At 52.4% G+C, this 11,896-nt stretch overlaps 1 protein-coding gene across 1 annotated transcript; it reads right to left on the bottom strand.

The window, feature by feature from the left end:
* Positions 1–855: 855 nt before the first annotated feature.
* Positions 856–8,081, bottom strand: LOC114545404 (proteoglycan 4-like; the record flags this gene model as incomplete). The annotated part of the gene is made up of 4 exons (XM_028563675.1): positions 856–1,174; positions 2,139–2,155; positions 5,075–6,013; positions 7,290–8,081. Coding segments are annotated over 4 exons (2,067 nt in total), but the record flags the coding sequence as incomplete, so codon positions are not given.
* Between the last annotated feature and the right edge of the window lie 3,815 nt (positions 8,082–11,896).

Below are 11,896 nucleotides of genomic sequence, written 5' to 3'. Positions count from 1 at the left end.
CACACAGACAGTGATAAATAAATGACAAATAACAATGGGTATATGTCCTTGCTCTAACAACTACTGGAGTGAAATGTAGGGCTAGTGTTTACTTACGAACTACTGTGATGGATGTGGCATCAACAGTGAAGTTGAAGGTATTATTGGGGTTAGAGACAGCCTCTACTAAGGTTTGTACTACAACATCAGCCTTTGGGATTTCTGAAGGTGAAGCAGTTTGATTGAACTCAATCCCGACGTCTGCTACAGTGTTGTCCATTCGTGCTTTGGCTTGGCTGCATTGAAAAACACACATGTTAATTAAAGGATATCGACACGTATGCATGTTTGTAATTATACAATTTTTTGTAAATATAAAAAAATATAATATTGATCATCACAACCCAGAAAGTAAAGCAAATTCATTTGGCTCTCAAAATCTTAAAATATTACCTAAACTGTATGACAAAGCTGCGGATGAAAAGACGGCCAAATCTTTTACTGTAGATGGAATTATACTGGGGAAATAAAAAGTATAAACAAACTAAAAATACAGTATTCTCTTAATTAAAAGAAAAATTGCAAATGTAATACACAGACAAATAATAAGAATAAGTACTAACCACTGCTACAACTTCTGCCTCAAGATTCTTAAATTGTATGCTGCTTTTATTGGTGAGTTCTTCTGTAAATGGCACTACCAAGACTGTTGCAAGAACCACAACTGGTGGAGGAGCTGCAGTAGTAGTAGTAGTAGTGGTAATAGTAGTAGTGGTGGTAGTTGCAGTTGTTGTTGAGCCACCTGTTGTTGTTGAACCACCGGTTGTTGTTGTTGTTGTTCCTCCAGTTGTTGTTGTTGACGCACCAGTTGTTAACTCACTGGTTGTCGTTGGTCCAACAGTTGTTGTGGAACCTACAGTTGTTGCAGTTGATCCACCTGTTGGTGATGTTGTAGGTACTGCAGTTGTTGGTGCAGGAGTTGTAGGTACAGAAGTTGTAGATGCAGCTGTTATTGGTGCTGCCGTTGTAGGTGCGGCTATTGTTGTTGCTGCTGTTGTAGGTGCAGCTGTCGTAGGGGCAGAGGTTGTAGGCGCTGCTGTTGAAGGTGCTGCTGTTGCTGGTGTGGCTGTTGTAGGTGTGGCTGTTGCAGGTGCGGCTGTTGTTGGTGCGGCTGTTGTAGGTGATGCTGTTGTACCTGCTACAGTAGTTGGTGCTGCTGTTGTAGGTGCTGCAGTTGTAGGTGCTGCAGTAGTTGGTGCGGCTGTTGTAGGTGCAGCTGTCGTAGGTGCAGCAGTTGTAGGTGCTGCTGTTGTAGGTGCTGCAGTAGTTGGTGCGGCAGTCGTAGGAGCGGCTGTTGTTGGTGCTGCTGTTGTAGATGCTGCAGTAGTTGGTGCTGCTGTTGTAGGTGCTGCAGTTGTAGGTGCAACTGTCGTAGGTGCAGCTGTCGTAGGTGCAGCTGTCGTAGGGGCAGGAGTTGTAGGTGCTGATGTTGTAGGTCCTGCAGTAGTTGGTGCTGCTGTTGTAGGTGGAGCAGTTGTAGGTGCTGCAGTAGTTGATGCGGCAGTTGTAGGTACAGCTGTCGTAGGTGCGGCAGTTGTAGGAGCGGCTGTTGTTGGTGCTGCTGTTGTAGGTGCTGCAGTAGTTGGTGCTGCAGTTGTAGGTGCTGCAGTAGTTGGTGCGGCAGTCGTAGGAGCGGCTGTTGTTGGTGCTGCTGTTGTAGATGCTGCAGTAGTTGGTGCTGCTGTTGTAGGTGCTGCAGTTGTAGGTGCAACTGTCGTAGGTGCAGCTGTCGTAGGTGCAGCTGTCGTAGGGGCAGGAGTTGTAGGTGCTGATGTTGTAGGTCCTGCAGTAGTTGGTGCTGCTGTTGTAGGTGGAGCAGTTGTAGGTGCTGCAGTAGTTGATGCGGCAGTTGTAGGTACAGCTGTCGTAGGTGCGGCAGTTGTAGGAGCGGCTGTTGTTGGTGCTGCTGTTGTAGGTGCTGCAGTAGTTGGTGCTGCAGTTGTAGGTACAGCTGTCGTAGGTGCGGCAGTTGTAGGTGCGGCTGTTGCAGGTGCAGGAGTTGTAGGTGCTGCAGTAGTTGGTGCTGCAGTTGTAGGTGCAGCAGTCGTAGGTGCAGCTGTTGTTGGTGAAGCAGTTGTAGGTGCTGCTGTTGTAGGTGCGGTTCTTGTTGATGCAGCTGTCGTAGGGGCAGCAGTTGTTGGTGTGGCAGTCGTAGGTGCAGCAGTTGTAGGTGCAGCTGTAGTAGGTGCAGCTGTTGTAGGTGCAGCAGTTGTAGGTGCAGCAGAAGTTAGTGCTGCAGTTGTTGGGGCTACAGTTGTAGGTGCAGGAGTTGTTGGTGCAGTTGTCATAGGGGCAGGAGTTGTAGGTCCTGCAGTAGTTGGTGCTGCTGTTGTAGGTGGAGCAGTTGTAGGTGCAGGAGTTGTTGGTGCAGCTGTCGTAGGGGCAGGAGTTGTAGGTGCTGCAGTTGTAGGTGCAGCAGTCGTAGGTGCAGCTGTTGTTGGTGCAGCTGTCGTAGGGGCAGGAGTTGTAGGTGCTGCAGTTGTAGGTGCAGCAGTCGTAGGTGCAGCTGTTGTTGGTGCAGCTGTCGTAGGGGCAGGAGTTGTAGGTGCTGCTGTTGTAGGTGCTGCAGTAGTTGGTGCTGCTGTTGTAGGTGCGGTTGTTGTTAATGCAGCTGTCGTAGGGGCAGGAGTTGTAGGGGCAGCAGTTGTTGGGGCAGCAGTTGTTAGTGTGGCAGTCGTAGGTGCAGGAGTTGTAGGTGCTGCTGTTGTAGGTGCTGCAGTAGTAGGTGCTGCTGTTGTAGGTGTGGTTGTTGTTGATGCAGCTGTTGTAGGGGCAGGAGTTGTAGGGGCAGCAGTTTTTGGTGTGGCAGTCGTGGGTGCAGCTGTCGTAGGTGCAGCTGTTGTAGGTGCAGCAGTTGTAGGTGCAGCAGTTGTAGGTGCAGCAGTAGTTAGTGCTGCAGTTGTAGGGGCTACAGTTGTAGGTGCAGGAGTTGTTGGTGCAGCTGTCGTAGGGGCAGGAGTTGTAGGTGCAGCAGTTGTAGGTGCAGCAGTTGTAGGGGCTGCAGTTGTAGGGGCTGCAGTTGTAGGTGCAGGAGTTGTTGGGGCAGCTGTTGTAGGTGCAGGAGTTGTAGGTGCTGCAGTAGGTGGTGCTGCAGTTGTAGGTGCAGCAGTCGTAGGTGCAGCTGTTGTTTGTGCAGCTGTCGTAGGGGCAGGAGTTGTAGGTGCTGCTGTTGTAGGTGCTGCAGTAGTTGGTGCTGTTGGTGTGCTGTTGTAGGTGCTGCAGTTGTAGGTGCAGCTGTCGTAGGTGCAGCTGTCGTAGGTGCAGCAGTTGTAGGTGCTGCTGTTGTAGGTGCGGCTGTTGTTGGTGCAGCTGTCGTAGGGGCAGAAGTTGTAGGTGCTGCTGTTGTAGGTGCAGGAGTTGTAGGTGCTGCAGTAGTTGCTGCTGCAGTTGTAGGTGCAGCAGTGGTATGTTGCAGCTGTTGTAGGGGCAGGAGTTGTAGGTGCTGCTGTTGTAGGTGCTGCAGTAGTTGGTGCTGCAGTTGTTGGTGCTGCTGTTGTAGGTGCTGCTGTTGTAGGTCCTGCTGTTGTAGGTGCAGCTGTTGTAGGGGCAGGAGTTGTAGGTGCAGCAGTTGTTGGTGCAGTTGTGGGTGCGTGTCGGGGCAGGAGTTGTAGGTGCTGCTGTTGTAGGTGCTGCAGTAGTTGGTGCTGCTGTTGTAGGTCCTGCAGTTGTAGGTGCAGCTGTCGTAGGGGCAGGAGTTGTAGGTGCAGCAGTTGTTGGTGCAGCAGTTGTAGGTGCTGCAGTAGTTGGTGCTGCTGTTGTAGGTGCTGCAGTTGGAGCGGCTGTTGTTGGTGTGGCTGTTGTTGGTGCAGTTGTAGTTGCAGCTGTCGTAGGTGCTGCAGTTGTAGGTGCTGCAGTTGTAGGTGCAGCTGTTGTTGGTGCAGCTGTTGTAGGGGCAGGAGTTGTAGGGGCAGCAGTTGTAGGTGCTGCAGTTGTAGGTGCTGCAGTTGTAGGTGCAGGAGTTGTTGGGGCAGCTGTTGTAGGTGCAGGAGTTGTAGGTGCTGCAGTAGGTGGTGCTGCAGTTGTAGGTGCAGCAGTCGTGGGGTGCAGCTGTTGTTTGTGCAGCTGTCGTAGGGGCAGGAGTTGTAGGTGTGCTGCTGTAGGTGCTGCAGTAGTTGGTGCTGCTGTTGTAGGTGCTGCAGTTGTAGGTGCAGCTGTCGTAGGTGCAGCTGTCGTAGGTGCAGCAGTTGTAGGTGCTGCTGTTGTAGGTGCGGCTGTTGTTGGTGCAGCTGTCGTAGGGGCAGGAGTTGTAGGTGCAGCTGTTGTTGGTGCAGCTGTTGTAGGGGCAGGAGTTGTAGGTGCTGCTGTTGTAGGTGTTGCAGTTGTTGGTGCTGCTGTTGTAGGTCCTGCAGTTGTAGGTGCTGCTGTCGTAGGGGCAGGAGTTGTAGGTGCAGCAGTTGTAGGTGCAGCAGTTGTAGGTGCTGCAGTAGTTGGTGCTGCTGTTGTAGGTGCTGCAGTTGTAGGGGCAGCTGTTGTTGGTGCTGCTGTTGTAGGTGCAGCTGTTGTTGGTGCAGCTGTCGTAGGTGCACCAGTTGTAGGTGCTGCTGTTGTAGGTGCGGCTGTTGTTGGTTCAGCTGTCGTAGGGGCAGGAGTTGTAGGTGCAGCAGTTGTAGGTGCAGCAGTTGTAGGTGCTGCAGTTGTAGGGGCTGCAGTTGTAGGTGCAGGAGTTAGTTGGGGCAGCTGTTGTAGGTGCAGGAGTTGTAGGTGCTGCAGTAGGTGGTGCTGCAGTTGTAGGTGCAGCAGTAGTTGGTGCTGCAGTTGTAGGTGCTGCTGTTGTAGGTGCTGCAGTAGTTGGTGCTGCAGTAGTTGGTGCTGCTGTTGTAGGTGCTGCTGTTGTAGGTCCTGCAGTTGTAGGTGCAGCTGTATTTGGTGCAGCTGTCGTAGGGGCAGGAGTTGTAGGTGCTGCTGTTGTAGGTGCTGCAGTTGTTGGTGCAGCTGTCGTAGAGGCAGGAGTTGTAGGTGCAGCAGTTGTAGGTGCACCAGTTGTAGGTGCTGCTGTTGTAGGTGCGGCTGTTGTTGGTTCTGCAGTAGTTGGTGCTGCTGTTGTAGGTGCGGTTGTTGTTGATGCAGCTGTCGTAGGGGCAGGAGTTGTAGGGGCAGCAGTTGTTGGTGCAGCAGTTGTAGGGGCAGGAGTTGTAGGTGCTGCTGTTGTAGGTGCTGCAGTTGTAGATGCTGCTGTTGTAGGTGCTGTTGTTGGTTCTGCAGTAGTTGGTGCTGCTGTTGTAGGTGCGGTTGTTGTTGATGCAGCTGTTGTAGGGGCAGGAGTTGTAGGGGCAGCAGTTGTTGGTGTGGCAGTCGTGGGTGCAGCTGTCGTAGGTGCAGCTGTTGTAGGTGCAGCAGTTGTAGGTGCAGCAGTAGTTAGTGCTGCAGTTGTAGGGGCTACAGTTGTAGGTGCAGGAGTTGTTGGTGCAGCTGTCGTAGGGGCAGGAGTTGTAGGTGCAGCAGTTGTAGGTGCAGTGCTGCTGTTGTAGTAGGGGGCTGCAGTTGTAGGTGCAGGAGTTGTTGGGGCAGCTGTTGTAGGTGCAGGAGTTGTAGGTGCTGCAGTAGGTGGTGCTGCAGTTGTAGGTGCAGCAGTCGTAGGTGCAGCTGTTGTTTGTGCAGCTGTCGTAGGGGCAGGAGTTGTAGGTGCTGCTGTTGTAGGTGCTTCAGCAGTTGGTGCTGCTGTTGTAGGTGCTGCAGTTGTAGGTGCAGCTGTCGTAGGTGCAGCTGTCGTAGGTGCAGCAGTTGTAGGTGCTGCTGTTGTAGGTGCGGCTGTTGTTGGTGCAGCTGTCGTAGGGGCAGAAGTTGTAGGTGCTGCTGTTGTAGGTGCAGGAGTTGTAGGTGCTGCAGTAGTTGCTGCTGCAGTTGTAGGTGCAGCAGTGGTATGTGCAGCTGTTGTAGGGGCAGGAGTTGTAGGTGCAGCTGTTGTAGGTGCTGCAGTTGTTGGTGCTGCAGTAGTTGGTGCTGCGGTTGTTGGTGCTGCTGTTGTAGGTCCTGCAGTTGTAGGTGCAGCTGTCGTAGGGGCAGGAGTTGTAGGTGCAGCTGTTGTTGGTGCAGCTGTCGTAGGGGCAGGAGTTGTAGGTGCTGCTGTTGTAGGTGCTGCAGTAGTTGGTGCTGCTGTTGTAGGTCCTGCAGTTGTAGGTGCAGCGGTGGTAGGGGCAGGAGTTGTAGGTGCAGCAGTTGTAGGTGCAGCAGTTGTAGGTGCTGCAGTAGTTGGTGCTGCTGTTGTAGGTGCTGCAGTTGTAGGAGCGGCTGTTGTTGGTGTGGCTGTTGTAGGTGCAGCTATCGTAGTTGCAGCTGTCGTAGGTGCACCAGTTGTAGGTGCTGCTGTTGTAGGTGCTGCTGTTGTAGGTGCAGCTGAAGGGGGCAGGAGTTGTAGGTGCAGCAGTTGTAGGTGCTGCAGTTGTAGGGGCTGCAGTTGTAGGTGCAGGAGTTGTTGGGGCAGCTGTTGTAGGTGCAGGAGTTGTAGGTGCTGCAGTAGGTGGTGCTGCAGTTGTAGGTGCAGCAGTCGTAGGTGCAGCTGTTGTTTGTGCAGCTGTCATAGGGGCAGGAGTTGTAGGTGCTGCTGTTGTAGGTGCTGCAGTAGTTGGTGCTGCTGTTGTAGGTGCTGCAGTTGTAGGTGCAGCTGTCGTAGGTGCAGCTGTCGTAGGTGCAGCAGTTGTAGGTGCTGCTGTTGTAGGTGCGGCTGTTATTGGTGCAGCTGTCGTAGGGGCAGGAGTTGTAGGTGCAGCTGTTGTTGGTGCAGCTGTCGTAGGGGCAGGAGTTGTAGGTGCTGCTGTTGTAGGTGTTGCAGTAGTTGGTGCTGCTGTTGTAGGTCCTGCAGTTGTAGGTGCAGCTGTCGTAGGGGCAGGAGTTGTAGGTGCAGCAGTTGTAGGTGCAGCAGTTGTAGGTGCTGCAGTAGTTGGTGCTGCTGTTGTAGGTGCTGCAGTTGTAGGAGCGGCTGTTGTTGGTGCTGCTGTTGTAGGTGCAGCTATCGTAGTTGCAGCTGTCGTAGGTGCACCAGTTGTAGGTGCTGCTGTTGTAGGTGCGGCTGTTGTTGGTTCAGCTGTCGTAGGGGCAGGAGTTGTAGGTGCAGCAGTTGTAGGTGCAGCAGTTGTAGGTGCTGCAGTTGTAGGGGCTGCAGTTGTAGGTGCAGGAGTTATTGGGGCAGCTGTTGTAGGTGCAGGAGTTGTAGGTGCTGCAGTAGGTGGTGCTGCAGTTGTAGGTGCAGCAGTAGTTGGTGCTGCAGTTGTAGGTGCTGCTGTTGTAGGTGCTGCAGTAGTTGGTGCTGCAGTAGTTGGTGCTGCTGTTGTAGGTGCTGCTGTTGTAGGTCCTGCAGTTGTAGGTGCAGCTGTATTTGGTGCAGCTGTCGTAGGGGCAGGAGTTGTAGGTGCTGCTGTTGTAGGTGCTGCAGTTGTTGGTGCAGCTGTCGTAGAGGCAGGAGTTGTAGGTGCAGCAGTTGTAGGTGCACCAGTTGTAGGTGCTGCTGTTGTAGGTGCGGCTGTTGTTGGTTCTGCAGTAGTTGGTGCTGCTGTTGTAGGTGCGGTTGTTGTTGATGCAGCTGTCGTAGGGGCAGGAGTTGTAGGGGCAGCAGTTGTTGGTGTGGCAGTCGTAGGGGCAGGAGTTGTAGGTGCTGCTGTTGTAGGTGCTGCAGTTGTAGGTGCTGCTGTTGTAGGTGCGGCTGTTGTTGGTTCTGCAGTAGTTGGTGCTGCTGTTGTAGGTGCGGTTGTTGTTGATGCAGCTGTTGTAGGGGCAGGAGTTGTAGGGGCAGCAGTTGTTGGTGTGGCAGTCGTAGGTGCAGCTGTCGTAGGTGCAGCTGTCGTAGGTGCAGCTGTTGTAGGTGCAGCAGTTGTAGGTGCAGCAGTAGTTAGTGCTGCAGTTGTAGGGGCTACAGTTGTAGGTGCAGGAGTTGTTGGTGCAGCTGTCGTAGGGGCAGGAGTTGTAGGTGCAGCAGTTGTAGGTGCAGCGGTTGTAGGGGCTGCAGTTGTAGGGGCTGCAGTTGTAGGTGCAGGAGTTGTTGGGGCAGCTGTTGTAGGTGCAGGAGTTGTAGGTGCTGCAGTAGGTGGTGCTGCAGTTGTAGGTGCAGCAGTCGTAGGTGCAGCTGTTGTTTGTGCAGCTGTCGTAGGGGCAGGAGTTGTAGGTGCTCCTGTTGTAGGTGCTTCAGCAGTTGGTGCTGCTGTTGTAGGTGCTGCAGTTGTAGGTGCAGCTGTCGTAGGTGCAGCTGTCGTAGGTGCAGCAGTTGTAGGTGCTGCTGTTGTAGGTGCGGCTGTTGTTGGTGCAGCTGTCGTAGGGGCAGAAGTTGTAGGTGCTGCTGTTGTAGGTGCAGGAGTTGTAGGTGCTGCAGTAGTTGCTGCTGCAGTTGTAGGTGCAGCAGTGGTATGTGCAGCTGTTGTAGGGGCAGGAGTTGTAGGTGCTGCTGTTGTAGGTGCTGCAGTAGTTGGTGCTGCAGTAGTTGGTGCTGCTGTTGTAGGTGCTGCTGTTGTAGGTCCTGCAGTTGTAGGTGCAGCTGTCGTAGGGGCAGGAGTTGTAGGTGCAGCTGTTGTTGGTGCAGCTGTCGTAGGGGCAGGAGTTGTAGGTGCTGCTGTTGTAGGTGCTGCAGTAGTTGGTGCTGCTGTTGTAGGTCCTGCAGTTGTAGGTGCAGCTGTCGTAGGGGCAGGAGTTGTAGGTGCAGCAGTTGTAGGTGCAGCAGTTGTAGGTGCTGCAGTAGTTGGTGCTGCTGTTGTAGGTGCTGCAGTTGTAGGAGCGGCTGTTGTTGGTGTGGCTGTTGTAGGTGCAGCTATCGTAGTTGCAGCTGTCGTAGGTGCACCAGTTGTAGGTGCTGCTGTTGTAGGTGCGGCTGTTGTTGGTGCAGCTGTCGTAGGGGCAGAAGTTGTAGGTGCTGCTGTTGTAGGTGCAGGAGTTGTAGGTGCTGCAGTAGTTGCTGCTGCAGTTGTAGGTGCAGCAGTGGTATGTGCAGCTGTTGTAGGGGCAGGAGTTGTAGGTGCTGCTGTTGTAGGTGCTGCAGTAGTTGGTGCTGCAGTAGTTGGTGCTGCTGTTGTAGGTGCTGCTGTTGTAGGTCCTGCAGTTGTAGGTGCAGCTGTCGTAGGGGCAGGAGTTGTAGGTGCAGCTGTTGTTGGTGCAGCTGTCGTAGGGGCAGGAGTTGTAGGTGCTGCTGTTGTAGGTGCTGCAGTAGTTGGTGCTGCTGTTGTAGGTCCTGCAGTTGTAGGTGCAGCTGTCGTAGGGGCAGGAGTTGTAGGTGCAGCAGTTGTAGGTGCAGCAGTTGTAGGTGCTGCAGTAGTTGGTGCTGCTGTTGTAGGTGCTGCAGTTGTAGGAGCGGCTGTTGTTGGTGTGGCTGTTGTAGGTGCAGCTATCGTAGTTGCAGCTGTCGTAGGTGCACCAGTTGTAGGTGCTGCTGTTGTAGGTGCGGCTGTTGTTGGTGCAGCTGTCGTAGGGGCAGGAGTTGTAGGTGCAGCAGTTGTAGGTGCTGCAGTTGTAGGGGCTGCAGTTGTAGGTGCAGGAGTTGTTGGGGCAGCTGTTGTAGGTGCAGGAGTTGTAGGTGCTGCAGTAGGTGGTGCTGCAGTTGTAGGTGCAGCAGTCGTAGGTGCAGCTGTTGTTTGTGCAGCTGTCATAGGGGCAGGAGTTGTAGGTGCTGCTGTTGTAGGTGCTGCAGTAGTTGGTGCTGCTGTTGTAGGTGCTGCAGTTGTAGGTGCAGCTGTCGTAGGTGCAGCTGTCGTAGGTGCAGCAGTTGTAAGTGCTGCTGTTGTAGGTGTGGCTGTTGTAGGTGTGGCTGTTATTGGTGCAGCTGTCGTAGGTGCAGGAGTTGTAGGTGCTGCAGTAGTTGGTGCTGCAGTTGTAGGTGCAGCAGTGGTATGTGCAGTTGTCGTTGGTGCAGCTGTTGTAGGGGCAGAAGTTGTAGGTGCTGCTGTTGTAGGTGCTGCAGTAGTTGGTGCTGCAGTAGTTGGTGCAGCTGTCGTAGGGGCAGGAGTTGTAGGTGCTGCAGTTGTAAGTGCTGCTGTCGTATGTGCAGCTGTCGTAGGTGCAGCAGTTGTAGGTGCTGCTGTTGTAGGTGCGGCTGTTGTTGGTGCAGCTGTCGTAGGGGCAGGAGTTGTAGGTGCAGCAGTTGTAGGTGCTGCAGTTGTAGGGGCTGCAGTTGTAGGTGCAGGAGTTGTTGGGGCAGCTGTTGTAGGTGCAGGAGTTGTAGGTGCTGCAGTAGTTGGTGCTGCAGTTGTAAGTGCAGCTGTCGTAGGTGCAGCTGTTGTTGGTACTGATGTTGTAGGTGGTGCAGTTGTAGGTGCAGCTGTCGTAGGTGCAGCAGTTGTAGGTGCTTCTGTTGTAGGTGCGGCTGTTGTTGGTGCAGCTGTCGTAGGGGCAGGAGTTGTAGGTGCTGCTGTTGTAGATGCAGGAGTTGTAGGTGCTGCAGTCGTAGGTGCAGCTGTTGTTGGAGCAGCTGTTGTAGGGGCAGGAGTTGTAGGTGCTGCTGTTGTAGGTGCTGCAGTAGTTAGTGCTGCAGTTGTAGGTGCAGGAGTTGTTGGTGCAGCTGTCGTAGGGGCAGGAGTTATAGGTGCTGCTGTTGTAGGTGCTGCAGTTGTAGGGGCTGCAGTTGTAGGTGCAGGAGTTGTTGGTGCTCCTGTTGTTGGTGCAGCTGTCGTAGGGGCAGGAGTTGTAGGTGCTGCTGTTGTAGGTTCTGCAGTATTTGGTGCTGCTGTTGTAGGTGCTGCAGTTGTAGGCGCAGCTGTCGTAGGTGCCGCTGTCGTAGGTGCAGCAGTTGTAGGTGCTGCTGTTGTAGGTGCGGCTGTTGTAGGTGCTGCTGCTGTAGGTGCTGCTGTAGTTGGTGCGGCAGTCGTAGGAGTGGCTGTTGTTGGTGCTGCTGTTGTAGGTGCTGCAGTTGTTGGGGAAGCTGTTGTAGTACTAAAAATTACTAAAAAGTACCCAAAAAAAAAGATTTGGCAAATGAGCTTACCTTTTGCCTGCATTACCTAAGTTATATAAAGGTGATAGTAGACTGTTTTTCTATAACAAATATTTAATGCAGTGTACGCAAGTACTCTACTTTAACTTTATGGTACATAACGCTACACCTTTTCCAGTATTTTCTATCAAGACTTTTTAAAGGCAATCTGTTTAACATTACTCAGCTTACCTATAACAATCAGGAACATTGATATGATCCTTCCGACAGCCATCTTGTCTTCTTTAAATCTATGAAATAATACAATACAGAGACTTATTCACAGAAGCAGTATATGGAAAGCCTTTGTTCTACAGTAAGTACTTACTAGACTTACTTTTTAACAGAGATGGGGACTCAAGTCTGATTCTCGGACTCGAGTCGCACTTAAGTTGCACTAACAGCTGACTTCAGACTTGACCTGGACTTGACCTAAAAGACTTCAGACTTGACTTGGACTCGAGCTTCGAGACTCGTCAACAATCTGTTTTCATGCTATCATTGCTTTTTAAATCTAAATATATTCATGTATTTCTATTTTCTTTTATTGGCGCATATACGTTGGTGAAACGTATGACGAGCAGCATGTCCCCTGCCCTTTGCCATAATGTGCACATTAACGCATGCTTTATGCCTGATGTGCGCGCACTCACATATAAAAAACAAATGCATTGCCGATGGCGACACCAAGTCCTCCCAGAGTTGTGCCTTTTGTCATTAGTTTTGCTTTCAATAACTTTGTGAACAGTGGCAGTAAGCGAACAGCTACATGCAAGGTGTGTGGCACCAAGATAAATGATGCCGGATCAACAACGTCGGACTTCATCAGGCATCTCAAAACACACCTAAATAGGGCAGACACATTTAGCATATCATCACAGGTAACAAGCTAACCATCGCAAAGTGTTGCTGCGAACAGGCAAATTGTATCTTTATAGTTAGTTGTTGCTGAGGCTCAGGCATCCATGGCACACA

Source organism: Perca flavescens, chromosome 19, assembly GCF_004354835.1.
Source record: "Perca flavescens isolate YP-PL-M2 chromosome 19, PFLA_1.0, whole genome shotgun sequence".
Classification (NCBI taxonomy): domain Eukaryota; kingdom Metazoa; phylum Chordata; class Actinopteri; order Perciformes; family Percidae; genus Perca; species Perca flavescens.
The sequence above is the reverse complement of the archived record's forward strand: the minus strand, read 5'-3'. Positions and strand labels throughout refer to the sequence as shown.